General features: G+C 40.5%; 1 protein-coding gene across 1 annotated transcript; it reads right to left on the bottom strand.

Moving 5' to 3' along the window:
- Nucleotides 1–7,302: 7,302 nt before the first annotated feature.
- Nucleotides 7,303–23,321, bottom strand: LOC131233667 (probable protein phosphatase 2C 9). Its single transcript, XM_058230460.1, has 6 exons — nucleotides 23,132–23,321; nucleotides 22,852–23,008; nucleotides 13,901–14,146; nucleotides 13,202–13,478; nucleotides 8,182–8,336; nucleotides 7,303–7,757 (listed from the first exon to the last, which is right to left on the bottom strand). Exons 2-6 carry the CDS (start codon nucleotides 22,894–22,896, stop codon nucleotides 7,617–7,619), a joined length of 864 nt encoding a protein of 287 aa, XP_058086443.1. The 5' UTR covers nucleotides 22,897–23,008; nucleotides 23,132–23,321; the 3' UTR covers nucleotides 7,303–7,616.
- Nucleotides 23,322–23,894: the final 573 nt, after the last annotated feature.

The following is a 23,894-nucleotide window of genomic DNA, read 5'->3' as shown; positions in this document are numbered from 1 at the left end:
GGCAATCCTTGGCACAACCTAATTATTAGGTTTTGCTAAACCCATCCCACTTAAACCCATCTAATCCCATGCTCCAAACACCCCGAAAGGGCTTGATTTTTGGGCGTTGGCCCACTCAGTGAACAGCCAGGATATCATATATGCGGACGACATTGCTTCATTGATTGACATTTATTTTTAGAATTTGGAACGTCCACCAAATCTGCCGACTGTTTTTTTTTTCCCCATGAGTTTGTTCCTTGTATGCTTCATGGAAATTGCAATCGTGCTAGGGCTTGTTTGGTAGCACATAAAAATCAGTCCATCTTATTTTAATTAATTGTAAATATACAGTGGAGATGATATTTCTTTTTGTTAAGGGATAAAAACAATGTTGACAACCAAAAATCATGATCTCTAATACATAATTAGAGATTAACTCATTGTTAAGTGGCACCCAAACAGGCCATTTTGTTTTAGTTGGACTTGATTTTCCATGGTTGAGCTTGACCTTTTTTCCTAGATATCCGTCCTTTTTGAGTGCTGCTTATCAAAGGGCATACCCAGCAGAGTGTCAACAAGACAATTTTTTATTTTTTATTATTTATTATTATTTTTTAAACACACGCACACAAACACCCCCACACACTCACGCTGTAGTGGAATTTCACCACGTATGGATACTCGAACGCTAAACCGGGTGTTTAAACTCCTAAGAGTCTACCACCCCAGCAAAAGGATCCCAGCAGAGTATCAAAAAATATCTACACATGCTGACTTATCAAGATTTAAAGGAAAGGCACACATGTGCATGCTCCGCTAAAGTTGGGCATCAAGCCGAGTCAAACCGAGTAAGGACTGACCAGACTCGCCCCAATTTTTAAATAGACATGACCCGAACTCGACCCTACTTGATCCTACTTGATATCGAGTCCAGCATGCTCGACCCAATCCAAGTCGGGGTCCGGCAAAGACTAATCCGAACCGGGTCCAACTCTGTCATAGGCACCGAGTCAGGCCGGGTGCAATGGGTATCCTTGGCTGAAATCACAGCTCAAAACCTAGGTGCACGTGCCGGAATTGAAGCCTCTCCATTAGATACACAACATCTCAAATCTGAAATGTCAAATCTTGAATTTTATATATATATATATATATATATACAAGTCATGTTTCGGATTAAGTCGAGTCAATATCGAGTCAGATTTCAGGTTGAGTCGAGTGGAGTTACTGGGTGACCCGAACTTGACTCGATTTGAGTTCGGATTGGACGGAAGTCTACTCGATCGTGATCGACTCATCCATTCAGTACGGGTCGAGTCGGGTCTGAGCGAGTCGGATGAGTCAAGTTGTCTGGTGCCCTCTATGCTCCACGCAACTTTCTATTTTTAAGAAGATCTTTATATTGAAAATTTTCATTTTTCTTTTATATCTTTGTATTAGGTAATAAGTAATTTTAGATTTTTCTTATTTAAGTACTCTTTTTTTTTTAGATAGTTTCTTATTTTCTCATATCTTGATTAGCTAAGAATTCATTTCCTAGATTTTATTATAGACTGTAAGGATTGATTATAAATAAAGTTATAGCTTGTGAAATAAGACACATTAAATGATATTTCTTTTGAGTATATTCTCTGATTTTCTTACTATTGTCGAAGGGTAAAGAGATCGCTAGTTTAACCATTAGAGGACTACCGAGCTTATTCACAGTTTTGCATTAGCATCCAGCTAAAGGATTGTTCAGTCATTTACCACAATTTCCTTCTTTTCTTTGATCTATTTGTGTTTCCTTTTGAAGTTTGCGTTAAATTGGTATCCCATAATTATCCTTATTTGGACTCCCATCATTGCACTATTCTTATCCGAGTTACTTTGATTATTAAGATCATTGTTTGTATCACCTTTAGTCATATCCATTTCCATATGTGCCTTGTGGTGATTCCTTTAAACGCCCCTCCCCCACATGCCAATTATTCAAAAGCATTCTATCACACACGGAGATGTCTGTGACCGCTAAGAATGTTCAAAAGAAGCAGGAGGAGAATTTGTGGAAACTCAAGAAGGGAGATTAGAGCGTTCACAAGAGATTGCAAAAGAAATCAAGGTATTAAAGGAGAAGATAAGAGCTTGCCTTGAGCCCTTGATTGAAGAAGAAAAGGATTGTGGACTTCAATCCATTATCCTTGGAGCTCCTAAGAACATGTTTGAAACAAGTTTGGTGACTCAAGAGGAATTCTCTATTGGCTTACTTGTTGGATCCATGGATACACCTATTGGTGGATCAATAATCCATTGTCCTTGGAGCCCCGAAGAACCACATGCTTGTGGCAAGTTTGGTGACTCAAAGAGGAATTTACACCTATTGGTGGATCAACAACTCAATGGAAGGAAGCACAAGTGAAAATGGATGATCAACCATCCAATGATACAGTAGAGGAGAATGAAGGATTAACAAGTATCAACAATTCTATGATGATGAATGGACCACAATCAATGCCTAGTCTATGGAGGACCAGCAAGAAGCAAAAGAAGAGAGGGTGCGTGTTATGCACAAGCTGCCCATCAAGCATGTAAGTCTCCACCATAAACTGCCAACAAAGCTGAAGGAGATGGAACTATAAAGGAGGATCTTTGCAAGAAATTAAGACTAGCAATTTAAACTCAAGGATGAGTTTTTTTTTTTTTTTTCCAAAGCCAGTGGAATTGATGTAACCAAATAGCTACTCAGGCCAATTGATCAAGATTTGAAGAAAATGTCCACATCTCACACGTGCACACCACACATGTCCACATAAGGAAAAACCACTTTTCTTTTTTAGGCTCATCTCTACTTTACATTATTGGGCAAATCTCTACATTAGTTAATCACAGCACTTTCTTAATTGGATAGTTTTTTATTTTCTCATATGTTTGATTATAAAAAAGGTCCATAGCTGATGAAATAAGACAAGTTAAATGATATTTCTTTTCATTAAATTCTCTAGTTAATCTCTAGTTTATGATGAAGGACTGTTGAGCTTGCTCTCAGTCTTGCATTCAAGGTCTCTAGCATTGGACTAGAGGATTGTTGGGTCCTTTTCCCACAATTTCTTTCTTTTATTTGAACAATTAGCATTGGACTAGAGCATTCAAGGTCTCTAGCATTTGCTCCCCCAAACCATCTAACAAATGTCCAGCAATCTGATAGTTTTAGATAACTATGTAAGTGTGATATTTTGTTCACTGTAAATCTAAACTGTTCAAATAATTTGGACGATTCAGTTTAAATTACTTGTATACCACGTTAGAATTTCTCAGTAATTTCTAACAGCCCGCGTATCATCCTCCTAGTCGGCCAGAGAATCAGAGTATTTCTCCTGTTTTTAAGCAACCCGATGGCCATTTAATGTTGCTCCTCTGCATTTTTAGGTCAAACTCACATCCAAACACGGACTTAACCATCTATCTCCACGCCAATAATCAAAGGGTTAGGATCTTCCGTTTTAGGGATACCCCATCTTCAACGGTACCCCACACAAAGGGAAAGAAAAAGGAAAAAAGGAAAAAGAAAAAGATACAGAAATAAGAAATTGAAATTTACCAGAGCGGAGGAATCCAGAGTAGAAAAGAAGATGCTACTCCGGAGTAAATAATCTCCAATCTCTGGACAAAAATATATGCCTCCAGAACAAAGCCATCAAGATATCTCTTGCAGCCGAAAGAAGAGGCAAATCAAACCATTAGCTTAAGACCATCCAACGGCCTAGATCTACCTAGAAAATAAATAAACAAAAATAAAATAAAAATGGTAGATAAAACAAACAAGGAAACCCTAGAAACAGAGCTGCTTCGCAATGGCGAGAGAAGATTACTGGACTCGAGGTATATATAGAGAGAGATGCTGGAAAGCCCTAAAACTAGCATAGGGATTTACACGGTCCATGGCCCGCGTCTTTGCACGTTATACGCGGGTTTTCATTTATGACAAATGGGGCCCATGGTTCGTAAATCCAGACCATTGGTCCGTTGCGGCCCACGGTTTATGGATTACGCACCAAAAAATAACCTCGATGGGGGAACTATTATTAATGTAACGCATTGCTGAGGAGAGGGACCCCCACGAGTGACCGTCCAAATCCAAAAGAAAGGAGTCCGAGGATGCTCGGTGGGATTTTTCATTCAGAGAGATTTTTGGGCCGTTGTCCATCCGCAGTGGGACATAACAGATCAATGGTCTGGATTACAGGGCCTCCGTGCAGATCTGAAAACCCGCCCATACTGTCCAAAACGGGCGTCACGTAAGTTGACACGTAGGTATTCGGAAATGGTCAGGCTCCAGTGTAGAACAGACCATCGATGAGCCATGCATCAAATTTCCCATTGATAGAATAATTCTGACCGTTAGATCACCACCTGCGCAAAAGACCATGCCCGATCTGCCATCGTGTGGACCCCAGGCATCTGAGGAAGATGGATGGGTAGAATAAAGATGACCAATGGCCCATGCCCAATTCACGTGTGGCCAATTAATCACTAGAAGAGCTAGTTTTGGGCCGGGCACATTTCCGTTGACTCTCTAAGATTTACATGCGGGGGCCTGATTTGGAATTTATCCGGCCCACGCTCCTTCGCTTTGGCATGGGCCCAACCCATTGACAGATCTACTTAAGACCAAAGAAGAGGATATCACATTAAAAAAATCCCATTATCATATTTCATAATCATAGTCATTATCATCTTAACTAGTGGTTAGATGTTGAATCCATTCATCCGCAGATTGAACCGACCAACCGACTGGGCCTTCTCAGTTTTTTTTTTTTTTTAGCTTGATGGCGGTGTGGCCCATTTTCAATCGGAGATCGCGCAAGGTGCTTTCGTTTGTCGATCCGTATGCACCATGAATTGCAATAAAGTGCCACAAAGCGCGCTGATGATTAGGGCTGTCAACAGGCCAAGCTCAAGCTGGGCGAAGATCTGTCTATGCCTGGCCTGCAAAAGTTATACCTGGGTCCGACTCTAGGCCATGCCCATGACAGGCCAAACGAAACAGGCTGTAGCCCAAACCCAGCCACCTTTCGTAGCTAGCTATCCATTGAGAAACCAGATCGGATCACATCTACTAAATAGACCCGGCTTTTTTAAAAAATGGGTTGGGTAGGGTTAGTTGTGGTCAAGGGACCTGTTGGGCACCCATCTAAGGATATATATCCATGTGATGAAGACATCTTGCCTCTGCATATTTGAAAAACTCATTTCCAGTGATTCAAAATGAGGCAGCTTCCATCCAACAGACCGGGCGTGATATATTAGACCCGAGCCTCTAATATATCAACCCAAGCCCAGCCCATTTAACAGCCTTATTCCTGGGAGGACGAAGAGATACTGCAGCAACTAAACACCCTATCCATTCCTACCCTAATAAGACTCCAACTTAAGCTGTCTTGTGGAAACCAGGTAAAAATCAGTAGCATTGGCTGCTGATGCAGGGAAGGACGTGAGGTCGAGCACCGTCTTCCTCAAGGGTATAACTGTTCTGAATCCACGGAACTTCCCTGAACTCCTCAGGGAGACTTATCGAATTAACGAGGAAAAGAACAAGATAATAGAAAATAAATTTTATAAAATTCGAAATTGATTGATGAATGAAATAAACGAGTTCACAACCCTTTAAATAGGGGTATTAAGTAATGGAAGAACTTTCAAAATCAAACTACAACTAAAACTCCTGGAATTTGCAACTAACTATTTATTGACAGTCTTGATGTCTACTAGTGCGCAAGGTTTTCGGCCAAAAATAGTAAGTGTCCTAATTGGCTTCACCACGTTGTTCTCCTAATTATTCCAAGTACTTTTCATGTTGGGGGCAATTCCTAAAGCCCAATGGATGAAGAGTTATAATCAAGCTACAACTTACTATTTATAGTAAAAATGGAATTAAAACAGGGAATGACCATCCATCTGATGGTATTTCGCAAATCCGGCTTGCACAACCCGGCATGGTGGGGTTGGTTGGCTAAAGTAACTCGTCCTACCCCAAAATCATATATTTTACGTCCGATAACACATTCCGGTTTGCGAGATAAGTCCATTTTAAGTTATGACGGTCCGGATCATCTCCGTCTCCGATTGGGCCTTTTCTGGTCCATCTTGGCATGAAATTATCCACGACCGCTCTACATCAGCTGCCCTAGTAATTTTTACCACGACCGCAGCTAATGGCCAATGGTGCATTTGGTTGCACCAAATATCATGATATGCAACCAAACACACCCTAGAGTAACATCCAAAATTGTATTTGAAGTATATAAGTATACTACAAGTTTTGCTGGTCGAGTATACAGTAAACAATATCAATATCGTCAACAATATTGCCAATAAGCAGAAATGCAGGGAAAAGTAAGGGAAACAGAGGAAAATAGTGGAATTTTCCAATAAAACTACAGGAGCAACTAAAATATACATATTTGCATATTTAGGAATTTTTTTAAAAAAAATCACAAAACATAATACATATATATTAAGTTTTCATTTAATGGAGGCCTAAAAGCATGTGTTGTTGTAAGAAACCAGTCCAACCATCCCATCTATCCATCCAACCACCCCATCTATCAATCCAATCATCCAACCTTTCATCCAAACATCCATCAATATATTAGAGAAATCGTTGACAACTAAAAGAAAGCGAAAGACTATGGAATCAATATCACCCATGTTGCAATTATGGTAATATTGTGATATGATTAATATTATCAATGATAATTTGAACACTAGATACAAACATGAGCCAGTAAAAACATTTTGAAATGGATTTTTGTTAATAAACAGATTTTGGCGATATCGATACATTGGCGATATTATAGAAATATCGACAATACACTGGCAATACAAGCAACACTTGGAATTTACACAGTTGAAAATATTGACCATATTGATACATTGACGATAAAAGCGATACCTGGAATTTATACAGCTGATAATATTGGTGATATCGATACATTGGCGACACTTAAAGATACACCGTCGATGCCTGGAATTTCTGATACTACTAATGTTATTGGTATCACTACCGATGTTATTGGTATCGCCGAGCTAGAGATATGGATAATATTGGGGATATTTCAATAATATCGGGATACTCGGAACAATGCTAGCACCCAAATTATTATTATTATTATTAAAAAGAAGAAGAAGAAGAAGAAGAAAGAAAGAAAGAAGAAGAAGAAGCAATAATGGGACAGAAATGACGGTGAATTCCCCACACCAAGCAGACCTTAATTCACAAGGGATAGATCCTTGATGCAGTCTTTGGAAATAGATAATCTGACATTCTCTGTGGACAGGGGAAAAAAAAAACATGCTTTCCATTCATTTAATCAACGTAAAATATAAAATCCTGCAGTCTGATAGTGATAGCTTTTGCAGTCTCCAAGCAGATAAAAAAACAACATATACGTTGGACTGCTATTAATACATGGAAGAAATCAAACAATATGAAGCCTCACAAACTAGCAAAGATATATTTACAACAAGAGGTGACAGAGATCTGACCTTTTTCGTAGTCCTGATGGCATATCATGAGAATTCATCATATGGCCGCACGAATGCTCTTCCATTACGGTCTCTAAATGGAGCCCTACGTAAAGGGATTTTAATGGCCTTCACACCTTAAATCGGACAACAACGCAAGATATGTCGTCTTTACTATCTCTATTCAATGCTTCGGCTGTCAGCTGCTTAGCTGCAGCCTGTGGGTCTTTGAACTTTTTGGCAAGAGCGACTGCCTCTTCATTACTCATGACCTGGAAAAAAAAAAGACAGATGATGAAAAAGAGGTTTCACATAATGCTTCATAAAAAAATATCGGGATTTTCTTTTTGTTTGACCCAGCAGCAGGTGGAGCCCACCTTTGGGTAATTCCAAGCCATTCAGCCATTGGGCACCGTCATTTGAAGGGATGTGAGTGATTGTCTCCCCTGACATCCGATTAAAAAAATAAAAATAATTACAGCGAATGGTCTGGTCCACATATGTTGTGGGGGCACAGTTGGATGTCAATACGATGATTTTGTATATATGGGGCTCACCATAAAAATGATCTAGACCCCTAGAAGGTGGGCCTCATCTGACAGTTTTTTGGGGTGAGCAAAAAAGAGATTCTGTAGATGTGACTGCTCATGTGGCACATGCAGTGAAATGGAGAGTGCATTGGATAGGATGATAGACCTTCCAGAGACCATCGCTTGCAAGGATAAGGAGATCGGTACTATGATCAATATCTGCATGTTGGATGTCAGGATCTGACCGTAAGTGCAATTTGAGATTCTTGTCACCGAAGGCGCGGGAAACAGCTAACTGGCCATTGACTCTTGGGACATCTCCTGAAAGAAAGTACCATAAGCAGTCAGTTTTGAGATGCATGGACACAACATCCAACGGAAAACTTCCGCAGCAACAAATAATAAAGGAGAAATTTAAACTCCTGTAATGAACATTGTATCCATGTATGTGCATATATACGTATGATCATGGCATCAAATTTCATGGACTGGTGGTTCGTTCGCCAACCCATAGAGTTATGGTGGTGTGTATATTCGAGTTTTCCTTGTCATGGGCCATGTCGAGGGAGAAATTGATACAATCAAGTTCTGTATGTGTTAGAACAATCCCCAGTAATTCAATTCAAAGGTCAACTAAATTGCACAGCTCCAGACATGATTTTGCCAGGAACTGTTGGCGGCACGCAGGCAACCATTGGAACATGTAACTGTAATGAGTCGGCCCTGCCAGAGATTTCAAGCCGCTGAGAACAAGGAAGAAGCAAATGAAATCAATTTAATTTTATATGGTGGGTTGAGAAAGATTCATCTGGCTTCTGATGGATAAAATGGAATGAAATTTAGAGTGCAACGGACAAATAAGCTGGGGTTAACACATGCCCCATGATTACCAAGTAAGCCTCCTAAAGATAACACAGAACAACCCAAAGAAGAAGAAAGCCACAAGTGGTACCAGATCACAAGCTCGAACATGACGTGGCTCTTGACATGGCCTCAGGCGCTCAGCACGGCTCAAGTCAGAGAGGGAGAGGTCGTACACCATAGCCATGGCGCTCTGCCAGAAATTGAATGCAGGACATGGTGCTGCCCTGTGGGAATGGGGATACTGCAACACTGCCCTGTCCATATGCGGGTACCGCGGCTGCATCCTTGTTGCACGCTGCCAAAAGAGTGCAGGTGCTCACAGGGGTTAAAAAATCAGGGTGCCAGTAGCTTTCCAGCTGCAATTCTTACAGATGCTGCTCACCAATCAGAGGGCGCCATGTTAGCACCCGTGGTAGAGACGCGTGAGTGCATGGCAACCACATGTCTACACGCAGAGGGTTGAAACCTGTATAAACTCGTGGATACCAGCATACATACACACATATATGCGTATTCTCAGAGTAAGAAGAGCTATTTTACTTACATGCATATACACATGGCGTCAGTGAGATATTTCTATGCCCCAAAACCAGAGGAACTTAGACGCTTCGCAGCCAAGGGCTATCTAACCATGCAGTTGCAATTGATAGTTCAACGCTCAATGCTAAAGAAATATACCGATGCCCAACAACTAACATACGGGTCCAAAATCTAACAAGTAAATAACTCTCCTTCATGCTCTATGGCTATCAAGACATTCCTGATTTGCGACATCCAGAGATCCAACATTGATACGCATTGCTACAGAAGATTACAGTATACATTGCACTATCCACTCATACACACGATAGTGTTCTTTGTTTGGTTTTTCTTTCAATCAAGGGTTTTCTCCATAAGTTGTAATTAAAGGCTGGTGGGATGACATGGCCTGGACTATACATTATCCCACAAATTAACAAAACCCTCCAAAGAGAAAATCTGTGTATTGAATCTACTAATTGTACCTAGCTGGCCAGGATTAGGATGCGAATTCAAGTTAGATATGGTTGCCCATCATTCCGTTGTTAGGCTGATGCTAAGACATGGTGACTCTGATTGACTCGTTTGGTTCTGAGTGGAGTCATGACTCGGCAAATCGGGCCCAATTGCCCTCCATTCTCAATTCTGACCCACTGGGTTGAACTGCAATGGATCCAACCCCATCCAAGTCAACTCGGACAAGTAGCATGGGATTTGTCTGGGTCTTAAAACCTTGGGTGGATGCTAGTTAAAGACCAAAAGGAAATGGTAGTTCTCCTTCCTAACAAAATCAAGGAACATCCTGATATGGTATGCAAATCATGGAGTTGACTCCGATAGTGAGTTTTTGCACTCTCGTTGCCAGCCCCAGCCTCGATAAAGGATTTGTGTTTGTCATTTCCTTTTCTCATGAATCCAGGCACGCTGTTTCAAGCTCATGCTAGGGCATTTCCTAAAAATCCTGCATCACACTGGCACCCAGGTGCAGTGAGAAATGGGAAAGGGTTGGCTTGGGTGTCCCCTAGAAGTGATGCACAACAACAACATTTAATTGAGGATATGGCCTTTGATGCAGGACAACTAACCACTTTCTTTAAAAGCTCGAACTAATAGAGCATGGCAAATTAATCCCTTTATCCCAGAAGCCCAGGTCCCACATCCATGGGTTAGGTTCTCGGCCAAACCCTTCTCATTGGCCCCAAATCCATGGGTTCCGCCTTACACGAGCCACCCGCCTCACATGGGCCCCAAATCACATGAGTTCCGTGGGCCTCCCACCCCGAGTGTGCCCTCACATCCCACAGGCCACCCCACTCGAGCCCGGTGTGAAAATGCTCCTGCATTACCCTTGACAGTGGGATGGCGGAACAGGATTTGTGTCTGACCCCAACTAATTGGGAAAAGGCTTAGATGTCATCATGGGGTTAAGTCAGGGCCAGTGTTAGAAGTATCATCACAGGTTTGAGTAGCCCATAACAAGGCAACATGGTATTGTCATTCTTTTCAAGACCACATTTGAATATCCAACCAGCATTGGATGTGCATGTAGACACTTCATTTTGCCATATTAGTGAGCACTTTTGCACATCACTTAACAGTACCCCATCTTGTCAATCTTAAACATTGTTAAACCTTGGATTTCTTAGTGACTGATTCCCTTCCACATTTCTCTGTCATTTTTGGCCGTGTTCGTGATTACTCATACATACCCAGTATCCACCCTCTCAAAATCACCTTAGCCATGGACATCTCTTCATTCCTAAGGATATCCATCTCTTGTCAATATTAACATTGCTAAACCTTGGACTTCTTAGTGACTGATTCCCTTCCACATTTCTCTGTCATTTTTGGCCGTGATCATGATTACTCATACATACGCAGTATCCACCCTTTCAAAATCACCTTAGCCATGGACATCTATTCGCTCCTAAGGATATGCACATCCCTATCTATTTGCACTAACAGCATAACATTCATGCATAACCAATCCATTCATAACTTCATATAATTCATAATATATACTGGAGCTAACAGGTAGCAGGTTAGGAAATATCTAAGTTCAGGTAAAGGTACCACTAACAGTTTCCACCAAAGGTCCCACTCCAAATTTTCACTGCTATTTAAGAAATGTACATGCCAACAGTTAACCATTAACCACGAAAATACTGTTCATAGATCTAAGAGACGGGCCAACAGTTCCTTATCATCCATTGACCTGTCTTAGCCAGATTTCTAGCCTTCTGCTAACAGAGTTTAGTTTCTGACATTTGGAGCTAAGAGTAAGCTTGCTGGTGTTTTACTTCTAATTGTCGACCCATTCGTAGCAAGGAACAGGTTTCGGGTGCCAAACCACTCTATCCTCAAACCCCAAAAATATAAAATAGAAGTCATGTCCATGGTAAGCATCTGACCGTCGACATACCGCCTTTGAATGTGAGCCCAATATAGAAATTACAGCAGTAGATTATGTACGGAAAAAAAAAAAAAAAAAAACTTTTATCCTTTAATCGTAGAAACACTTACTCAAAAGGATAGAAGAAGAGCATCACGACACTTGTTTTGGGAGCACCAAACCCCACAATCTTCACCCATCACAGGTTAGAAGAAAAGAAGTCAATAAAATAATCATGTAGAGTTACATATGTATGGCCTTGTATATATAGGCCATGATTCCTAATTTAACTAAGAATAACTTGCTAATAACCAGTCCATGCGTGTGTATGGATGAATAGTGCAAGGATGCAGACAATGCACAGACAAACAGTGCACACGTGTGAAAAGCTCTCATGCATGAACAGGGCACTCATGTGGTGTCCATGATCTAACTGGACCTCCTGTGGAGCCCACCAATCTGATCTTATCACCTGTGGGGCCCACACCTTTTGATCTAAGGGGTGTGAGGGTGGGGCTAGTTGCATCAATAATCCGAGGTGTAATTGGAAATTCTAGGGTGTTCTTTTTCTTATTTCTTTTAAAATACCATCCTCTGGATCATCTAGAATGCTAGCTTGCTGGTAATAAACAGAGAATCAGAAGTGAAGGTTCAGGAATAAATTTATCACCTGATGATCTATGGTTTAATTGAGCATATGTAGTGGAATGTCAGAACATTATTCGTGTATGCCAACCCCAATTAGTAGGGTTTAGGCTTAGATGAAGATGATGATCATCTTAAAGAAAAAGCACTTTTTTCCTACTTAACTTTTAATCCCTTTTTACTTCCCATAGAAAGTTGGTCCAAGTTACTTTCTGCAAAAGTACTCTTACAGCCCCACCACAGCCTGAACGCATGCCCCATCACAGCTCCCTTTTGTACCTCCAGCCCGAGACACTGAATCCACTTCCCTCCCTCCCTCCCTATTATCCCTCCATAATCTATCCATGCATGTATTGATTTGAAGTCTACAACCGGAATTTCCTAGTGCAATGCCAAGGGCAAGAGATATCCCGTCAGAAGTGGTAGTTATCGGATTGATGATAATCAATGGTGGTGGTGGTGAGGATGGTGATAATGATGAATGATGACTAGGGTGTTATATATATATATATATATATATATATATATATATATATATATATATATATATATATATATATATATTTCATAAAATGCCTGCAAAGCTATATTTAAAAGCCAGCCAAACAGTGTTTACGCATTGCTACATTCTTGCTTAGAAGTTGATAATAATGGACTCTGCTGAAGTTGCAACCAAATGCACCCTTAATAATGTAAAAACAGCTCCCCAAACACAATAAAATCAATAAATAGCATTAGATTTTAGAAAGTGTTGCTATGGGAGAACCTGGCATGTTTGAAACAAAGCCGCCTCTGTTCTCAATGCTTCCTCGCTCTGTGTTGGGCTCGTGATCAGTCGTCATCTGTCTTGCCTCCCCACCTTGCGCAAGAACTGCCCTTGAATCTCCAACATTGGCAATCCACAACTTTTGGCCATTTATGAGGATGGCAGTGACAGCGGTGGAGCCGCCTCGCCCCAAATCAGGACTCTGGGAAAGAATCGCATGGTCAGTCCTCTCGTAGGCTCTTGAAATGGATCTATCTGGATGTGTCCAAAACTCGTCCTGGAATAACAATAACTACACGTCAGATTAGACCTATAATTAGACAAGAAAATTCATCAGAATCTGAAAAAAGAGAAATGCTAGGGAGGCCTGCCCATTAGAGGCTTGCTGATGAGGTTCACCACTTGCACCCCATCATGAAGCATGAAGACTGTTCACCGTACATGTGCCACATGGAAATGAATGCGACTGATAAGAGATCTCCATTATTCATCATTCATACAAATATGAGTAAACAATGATCAACAACATGGTGATGGTGATCTTGAACCCACAAGAATTTTGCCATGCAGACCATCTACGATGTAACCTACTAGATTGAAAGGGTTGGATAACCACAATGGAGCAGAAGGGACGGGCCTCTCATAACCAAGTCTCCTTAGAAAACCACTTAAAAATTTTCAACTTTTACCAAAACTCACCTCCTTTAGAATGTTGGAAAACAAATGCTTTTGCAGGTAAGCAGACACAGTATCTCCCAGATGCCCGTCATATATAGCGAACAGTCCAAGCTCATGCCCCTTTATCTGAACAAATTTCGCAACATGATAATCCTCCATTGGATGGCTTGCTTTCCCTTTAACCAAGCTGAATCCATAAGTAATCTTAATTGGTCCCTGATGGCTTCTCCCCTTACCGGAACTGCATGACGAACGTACTCCTGCCAGCTAAACGGCAAAACCTAACTTCAACCTTAAAATAAGTCTAACATAACTCATTCTCTAAAGCAAATGATTTCCATGCATGGATACCAAAATAAATAAACTACTCATATTAAGTCGTAGACTTGTGGGGATGTACCCTGGATCAATGTTAGATCAGTAATCCATGATGATTCAAATGTCCATCTGAAAATGCAGGTACTTGGGGCAGTGCCTTTTTCAGAAAGCTAGTCAAGGACGGGCATGTTTCTGCCCCAAAACCCCATCCAAATAAATTAGGGTGGGTCCTGTAATTATCTCAAAGGAGAAAAAAGGAGAGTGCGTCTAGGGTGGCAATGGGTTGGGTCAGCCCAAGGATCAACTGGCCTGACCTGCTTTTGAGGTGGGTTCGGGCCAAGCTATATGGGTAGCGGGTAAAGCTCAAGCTATAAATATAACCCATTTAAGTAAATGGATATGGCTTTATTTGAATCCCACCCGACCCAACCTGCCCATATGGGTTATCAATGGGTTGGGCTAGATGATCCATCCCAAACCAAAACCTGGAACTAAACAAAGAAGAAAAGTATGGATGAATTTTTAAGGTATGTATGTATCCACTGTTTGGGCTAGGTTCTGCATTGCCTTGGTGTCATATTCCATTCTTAAAGATGAGTTGGGCCATAGAAGGTTGGGTAAGGCTTGGGCTGACCCCAACCCAACCTGAACCCGACCTACTGCCACCCCTATGTACATCCAAACCCTCGAAAAGGGCAGAAACACTCTAGGTATGACGTCATTGACCACCACAATAAGATATATCTGCATATATCAGCACTACGTACTAAATCTGTCAAAATTAGCACCAACGCGAGTGATTTGCGCTGTCGATTGTCACAAAATGACACATACTATTTCAGGTGTCATCCACTAATTGCTCCAAAATGGTGATCTCCAAAAAAAAAAAAGAATATAAGCTTGGCTATGAGGTCCAACAACATCGCTATATACAACCGAGAGCTAGAGGAATGAACAACCTCAAACAAATTATCTAAAGGAGGAAGAAATGTCCGCGCTGCGAATCACACCAAGCATGTTAAGATTGAGATTCCAGATTACGATGGTAATTTGGATTCCAAGGTATTCAACAACTGGCTAAGGTCAATGGAGCGATATTTTCGCTCGTACGAAATGAAAGATGCCATCAAGTTATGTTTTACTTCCCTGAAATTTAAGGGTGCGGCTTAAGATTGGTGATACACTATCGAAGAAGATTTACAGCGATGTGGCTTTCCTCCTGTAAGTAATTGGGAGGAAATGAAGGCGAGTTTGAGGCAGAGGTTTTTACTGCTGAATTATGAGTGACTTCTTTCCAGGAGCTCCTCACACTTCAGCAGGACAATCTGGTTGTAGAGAAATACACACAACGTTATTATGACTTAGTTATTCGTTGCCCCCCAACAGAAATTGGAAAACAACTAGTGGTGTATTACTGCAATGGACGACAGTTCGATATTCAAAGAGAATTGGTGATCATTCAGCTCAATGATGTAGACGAAGTGTATCAAATGACCCGGAAAGTACAGAGCAGAAGTTGGTGATAAGGAGCGATAGCCCTCGAGGTAGGGGTTATGCATCCACCCATCCCACTACTAGTTGCTCCATAATGCGTCTGCAACCAATAAGTCCCACAGTAACTTTCCTCGGAATTATAAAATTGATCAGAACTCTGCCTGTAATCCCCTTTCTCAAAGCGGTAACACAAAGGGAAAGCCGTTGTAACAACTCAAGGGCAGTAGACCAACACTTGTTTCAAGTGTGGTGGTTGTGGACATTATGCAACAGTGTCCCTCTTGTAATCTCCAAATTTACAAGGGGCAAAAGGTTGAATGGTACAAAGAAAGCTTCATTACAGACCAAGTGGAAGGTAAACCAGTAAATGGCCTTAATGAAAATAAGTTATCATTGGTGGTCATAAGGATCTAAAAATAGTAAAAGAAGAGGCCCACGAAGACTAGTTGAGAACCAGTATCTTCCATACACGAGTATTGTGTGGTAGAAAGGTTGTCAAGGTCATTATTGACAAAGGTAGCAATATGAACATCGCCTCACAAAGCATGATGGACAAGTTGAAGCTGAAACTTGACAAGCATCCCAAGTCATACAAGAACGCATGGTTGAATGGCATGTTCATCACCATGAGCAAAAGGTGCTTAGTGAACTTCTCCTTGGGTCGTTATGAAGAATCACTTTGGTGTGACATCATTCCAATGAAGATCACACATATATTACTAGGGCGCCCATGGATATACGACAATGACGTAACTCATTAAGGCTGTAAGAATACATACAACTTTAAGAACAGCCATTATTCTTAACCCTATGAAAGATGACAAACCCGAAGAGGCAAAGTCGGCTTTCGCCACATTGAGTATGGCCCGATTCATAGAAAACGTGGAATCATGTATGCTCAAGAAAGATGCAAGACCGATATAGTTGGTGATGTTGTTGTTCAACCACCTGAGATTCAAGATAGTTAGACTCAATTTTAGGATTTAGTCCCTGATGAACTACTAAGTGAGCTTCCACCCATACATGACATTCAACATGTGATTGATTTGGTACATGTAGCGCTATTACCAAATCTTTCAGCATACTGAATGAACCCAACAGAGCATGCAGAACTTCATCGACAGGTAGAGAAATTGTTGATCAAAGACTTCATTCGTGATAGCCTCAGCCCATGTGTCATTTTAGCATTGTTGACACCAAAGGACAACAGCTAGCGGATGTCTGTTGACAATTGTGCCATCAATAAAATAATGGTAAAGTATCGTTTGCCCATTCCACTCCTAGATGACATGCTAGATATGATGGCGAATGCTACAATCTTTTCCAAATATTGATTTGTGAAGTAGGTACCATCATATAAGAATTCATCCTGGAGATGAATAAAAAACCACTTTCAAGCCAAAGTATGGATTGTATAAATAACTAGTCATGCCTTTCAACTTGACAAACACACCTAGAACATTCATAAAATGAAGACACAAATTCTACGATTCTTAGGCAAGTTTCTCGTTGTGTACTTCAATGATATACTGATCTATGGTCGTTCACGAGAAGATCATTTGGACAATCTTTGCCAAGCGATGAGAGTATTATGCCACGAGAAACTCTACATCAATTTAAAGAAGCGTACCTTCATGAGTTCCAGCATGGTCTTTCTAGGATTCGTTGTTTCAACATATAAGGGTCATTGTCGACTAGCCTACTCCCATGACCATTCATGAGGTTCGCAGTTTTCAGGGGCTAGCAATGTTTTATCGACGGTTTATTTGGAATGTTAGTTCCATCGTGGTAACCATTACTGAATGTATGAAGGCCGATCCATTTAAGTAGACCAAAGCAGCAACAAAGGCATTTCAAGAAATCAAACAGGAAATGAGGGAAACTTCAGTTCTTAGATTTCCTGATTTAGAAAGGTATTCAAAGTTGCTTGCGATGCATCTCACATAGGCATAGGAAGTGTCCTCAGCCAGGAAGGACATCCAGTGGCCTTTTTAATTGAAAAACTCAATGAAACTCAATAAGGCGCGAAAGAAGTATTCTACATATGATGTGGAGTTTTATACTATTGTACAAGCTTTGAAACATTGCGTCATACCTTATTTATCAAGAGTTTTTGCTATACTCTTATCATGAGGCATTACATTATTTGACTTCTTAAAAGAAGTTGAGCACAAGGCACGCTAAGTGGAGTGCTCATATTTAGGAGTTCACATTCAACCTAAAACATCAGGTTGACATCAAAAATAAGGTAGTAGACACCCTTAGCCGAAAATTACATATTTTATCTACCTTATCTATTTCTGTTATTGGGTTCAAGGAACTTAAAGGAGGATATATAGTAGATGATGATTTCAGGAAGGTATTTTCAAAGCTTATTGCTGGCTCGGGCACCGAGTAGCCTCGTTTGCACGATGGGTACTTATTTTATGACATAAGGTTGTGTCTTCCAAAAAAATTCCTTGTAAGAGCTTGTTATATGAAAACTTTATTTAGGTGGCCTTGGTGGTTACTTCGGCATCAGCAAAACAACAGCCCTAGTTGAGAACTACTTCCATTGGTCGGGTTAAGGAAGGGTGTTAGAATTATTGTTCATCAATGTCAAGTGTGCCAGTTGGGTAAAGGTAGCAAGAAGAATACCGGTTTTATACCCCACTGCCTATGCGAGATGCTCCATGGGAAGACACCAGCATGGATTTCATTTTGAGATTGCCCAAGGGCATGTTTGGATGCCTGTATTGTAGAGTATTCTGGTGTAAAAATGCGTAATTATGACATTTTGCAGCTGTTGTCGATGTAAATGAGTGAATTCTCACTAAGCGTGGTATGTGTTAAGATTGGTCCACAAGGGCCATCATAAAGGGCTTGTGTGAATAAAACATTGTTTGGATATTGGACTCAACGGAGTGTGTAAATAAAAAAAATGTTCATATCGTGCCCCCGCCCATAGGAAGTTCCCATGGTCCAAGCTTATGTGAGGCTCGCCTACCTTCACGTGATAAATCCTCTTCATCCATCACTTTCTTACTACCAGAAAAGGACATGAGTATAGAAAAAACAGGTATATCCATAACATCTTATGGCCACACCACACCAAACAATAGGATCAATCACTCAACATTGGAAACTATGTGGGGGCCACAGAAGATTTATATCAGGTTGATATTTCTGCCTACAATTTATCTGAGTGGTAGCAACCCTGTGATGGGTTTGCATGGCATATAGAAATCATGGTCAGTTGTAGCCTGTAGGAACGTTCCAACGGTGGAAGTTTCCTCTAGATGTTTTTTTTAATGGTGTGGCCCATTTGAGTTGTGGTTCTACATGATTCTTTTACTCTATCTACAGTGGTCTTGGGAAACTAATGGTCGAAGTGGATTTGTCACTTGAATCTTTGTGTGGCACTAGGATTAGCATATATCACATATTTAGCCCAACTGACCACCATTGCCTTCATATTAGCGCTAAGCGTGTAGCATAAGTGATGCAGGACAATTAACCACTTGCTCTAAAAGCTCAAACTGTTAGAGCATGACGAATTAATCCCTTTATCTCATAGCCTAGGCCCCACATCCATGGGTTAGGTACCCGGCTGAACCCTCCTTGTGAGCCCCAAAGCCATGGGTTCCACCCCCTCGTGGGCTCCACCTCACACAAGTCACCCGCCTCACACAAGCCCCAAATCCATGGGTTACGTGGGCTGCCAACCCCGAGTGTGCCCCTGCATCCCACATGCCACCCCACTCGAGTCCGGTTTGAAAATGCCCCCGCATTATTCACCCCCGGTGAGGAGTCTCGAATACGAGACCTCCCGCTATGATACTAATTTGATGCGAGACAATTAACCACTTGCTCTAAAAGTTCGAACTGTTAGAGCATGACGAATTAATCCATTTATTTAAGCTACATAGCAGATAGCGTAAGCTACACGATACTTAATATTTTTAATTAAAATAATAGAAAAATATGATAAATTTTATAAAATACATAATTCCTATGAGTTTTTTACTACAAATCTGGATCGTCGACCACATATTTCCATGCAAAATATATGTCTCTTTGCCTTCAAACATCTCTAAGTGTGACCTCTTTTTCTTTTTCTTTTTAATCGAAACATCAAAAATTCACAATATGGACCGCAATTTGGATGATTTGGATTGATCCAAGTGCTTTATCCACGATATAGACCACAATTTAGATGGTCCGGATTGATCTAATGTAGTGCCAAGTGTGATGGGGATGAGTCACCACCATTTTAAAATAGGTGTTGAACTAGCATAGAAGAAAAAGTAAAATTTAAAAAACTAATAAATTTTAAATTTTATAAAAAAAAAAAGAAGAAGAAGAAGAAGAAGAAGGAGGAGGAGGAGGAGGAGGAGGAGGAGGAGATTTAAGTAGCATACGCTATGCTACATGCTCTATAGCTTATGCCACATAGCATTTTAGCTACGCTACGAGCGATACCAAAAACATTGATCTACAGAATATACAGCAGATAGAATGGCACCCATTAACAGCTCTGTAGATGGGAATATGTAAAGGGCACAGAACGGTAGATGCCATGACTCCAATGGAAGTTGTGTTTTTGTAGAAAGAGATAAAGTTACACACAACTACTGTTGCTACTCCAAAAACTGGCCGATTGGTTGCCGACGAGTCATGGTGATCATCTCCACTTGTTGAAGGAGAACCCCTCCCCTAGCTTCTTCATATGACAGCCCCTTCTTTATAAGAAGAAGAGACAAGAGTTTGTGTAATTCACTTGGTGGCCCTACATGAATATTACCTTGTAACGGACATTTTCAAAAACCCACAAAAACATGCATGTTTTTAGGGCAGATACGCCGCCCCTGCAAAGATTTATGATGATTTGACTAACCGAAGTTTAGGCAGCTGAAATCCGCTCGTCGCAACTTCTATCCAAACGAGGGGCATGAGTAATAATTACGCCTTTCACGCCACAATACTCCACAATATGAGCATCCAAACAAGCCCTAAGACTAAACGTGGCTATGACTCTATTTATGTTGTGGTTGACAGGTTCCCGAAAATGGCCTATTTCATTCCTTGTAAGAAGACATCAAATGCCATTCACATCGCCAATGTTTTCTTCAAAGAAGTGGTTCGTCTACAGTGTTCCTAAAACAATTGTATTTGATCATGATGTTAAGCTTATAAGCTACTCCTAGTGCACCTTGTGGTCTAAGATGGATGCAAAAAAGTTCTCGAGTGTTAATCATCTGCAAACAAATGGACAGATTGAAGTCGTCAACCGTAGTCTTGGGAATCTACATCAATGCCTGGTTGGTGATCATATCAGCTTATGGGACCTCGTGTTACCACAAGCTAAGTTTGCCTATAACATTTCTATGAACCACATTACAAGACCCTTCTTTCGAAATTGTGACAAATATGCCATCTCAACAACCTATCAATTTAATCCCACTTTCTATTGTGACTAGATCAAGCCACGACATTGAAGCCTTTGCGCAACATATTAAGAAGATACATGAGGAAGTTAGGCAAAAGAGCACCCTTAGTAATGAAAATTACAAGGGGCATGCAGATGTTCGATGACCTTTTGGACACTTTCAAGAAGGAGATAGAGTCATGGTGCGACTGAAGCCTAAAAGGTTTTCAACAGGCTCTTATACAAAGCTTCACTCCAAAAAAGGCAGGTCCTCAGTGTATTTTGAAGAAGCTAGGTGATAATGCATACCTACTCGAGTTTTCACCCAAAATGAAGATCAACCTCATTTTTAATGTCAAAGACCTAACAGTTTATCTTGAACATTAAGAGAGAGAGAGAGAGAGAGAGAGAGAGAGAGAGAGAGAGAGAGAGCAGAAGAACAAGTTATCCAGATACCCAAGGTACCACGCCAGTTCGAAAAAAAAAAAATCATTGAAGATGTTGGATGATCAAATAGTTTCCACACACCAAGAAGGGTATCAGAAGATTCTCGTCAAGTGGAAGGGCCGACCAAGATCTGACGGCACATGGATTTCAACATATGATTTCCAACGCATCAACCCAAAGCTTTATGAGGGGCACATTGCCATTAACACGACAGAGCCGAGTTCTTCCAAGCCGGGGGAATTGATGCAATCGGACGACATACCACACGTCCACACTCCATACATGGGCACAAGAAAAGACCCACTTTCCCTTTTTAGCCCATCTCTACTTTCCTTTTCTTTCAAATCTCCACGTTAGGAAATTTCCTTTTCTTTCATGGCCTTATATTAGGTAAGAAGTGATGTTAGATTTTTCTTATTTTTTGAGATTCTTATATAAATATTTTCTTATTAAGGTAGTTTCCTATTTTTACCTCTTGGCTAGCTAGGAATTCTATTTTTATATTCCAAAGATTTTATTGAAGATTGTAAGCACTCATTATAAATAAGGCTTCGTCCTATGGAATAAGACAGTTGAACAATACTCTCTTTAAGCAAATCTCTTGTTTCTCTACAGTAGTTGTTGGAGGGTAGGTGGAAGTGATCTCTAGTTGAAGACTAGAGGACTATTTTGTTTGCTCAGTCTTACATTTTTTCCTCTTTTGTGGTTTGAACTTAAATCTAGTATGTTGAATCTTATTGCAGTTAGTTTCTTCCTTGATCTAGTTGCATCAATAAACTTGCCATTTTGGAATTTCTACTCTCAGCAGAATTCCTGTTGATCACACTATGTGGGGCCCTTTTTGTTGCATTGGAAAGAAAGAGCATTTTCATACCCAAATGAAATTTTATGATAGTTGGAAATTCTACCAGGAGTAGAAATCCCAAAATTAGAGAACTATTTTTCTGATTGCCTGAGCAAAACACAACCTTAAATTCATTTTCCGCCGAGAGGAAACGACCAATACTTTTAGAAAAAAAAACAGTGCCAGACTAAACAAATAAAAATTAGTAGAAAATAAATTAAAGTTCCTGAAAAAAAAATAAAAATACAAAACAATAAAAGAAAAGGAACCGATGTTAGAATTTCACCCAATCTCTCACCCCAAACCAGAATTCAATCACAAATCCTAACATAATAACCCCAAAAAAATACACAAAACCCCTTAAACCTTGTAATTTCAGAATCAAGAACTACAACAGAAAACACATAGAAGCATGAAAATACATGGACATGATATAAGGAATCAAAAAATAAAAATCCTCACCTGAGAATAAGCAGCAGTAAAACAGCATAATCTATCCATATGCATATATTATTTCCACCTAAATTCACAGCATCTACCTCTTCTTTCAATACCCAATAGCAGATTTTCACGAAAAACCCAACTCAGAAACCTCAATTTCCACCGCCATTTCCACGGCCTGCTCCATCAAAACCAAAAATTACAATCAAAATCGAGAAACTAAGAAAATCCCATCATGAAAACATCCCAAAACGCCAAATTTTAAAAAATTCCCATTTGGGTATTACAGAATTCAACTCACCGATCTATCAACCTTCTTCAACGGAACAAATACAAAGAGCAATTTAAAAAGGTCGTTTGATTCTTCTTCTTTTCCAATGTAAGAATTTCTGAAACCTTTCAACACTCAAAAAAAACAAAAAGAAAAGAAAAGAAAAGAAAAAATGGGATTATAAAAAGAAAAGGAATCGTAGATTTTGTGTTTTTTCTCGACTTCGTAACCGTTTCTGAGGTTTTTCGAGTGGAAAAGGGCAAAGAAGAGTTTTTGGTTCGTCTCGATGTACCAAACCCGGTTTCTCGCGCTCTTTATCCTACACGTGGATGAATCGTGCCTGGACACGGAGCATCCATCTGGTGGGCCAATGGTTCCGAAGCCACAAAGGAGGATCTGGTCTTTGGACTCCTAGTTCAAATCTGGACCGTTCGCTGTTCTTTGTTTTCGTTTTGACGCGCCGTTTGATGACTACGGATGGGAGTGGTTTTCTGCTGCCGAGAACCTATGGTAAGCCCACATCATGGACGATCTGGATTCAACGTCGAGACAACGCAAGATGGTCGAATGGAAGCAAATTGGTTCATCGCGATGAACCAGAGAAATCGTCCTGAAAAAGAACCCCGAATCCCTCTAGTGTTGACTTTTTATTATCTACTCCACAAAAGCATGTAAAGGTACTCCAGCTCATCTACACGCATAGTCGATCGCAGTGACACGTGCCTCCTTCACATGTAGAAAATCAGGTCCGTTCATCAAGATAAACCTTTCTTGTACATATGGATTGCAAAAA

This window comes from Magnolia sinica, chromosome 2 (assembly GCF_029962835.1).
Source record: "Magnolia sinica isolate HGM2019 chromosome 2, MsV1, whole genome shotgun sequence".
Taxonomy (NCBI): domain Eukaryota; kingdom Viridiplantae; phylum Streptophyta; class Magnoliopsida; order Magnoliales; family Magnoliaceae; genus Magnolia; species Magnolia sinica.
Note: the sequence above shows the minus strand (reverse complement) of the source record. Positions and strands in the feature narration are given on the sequence as shown.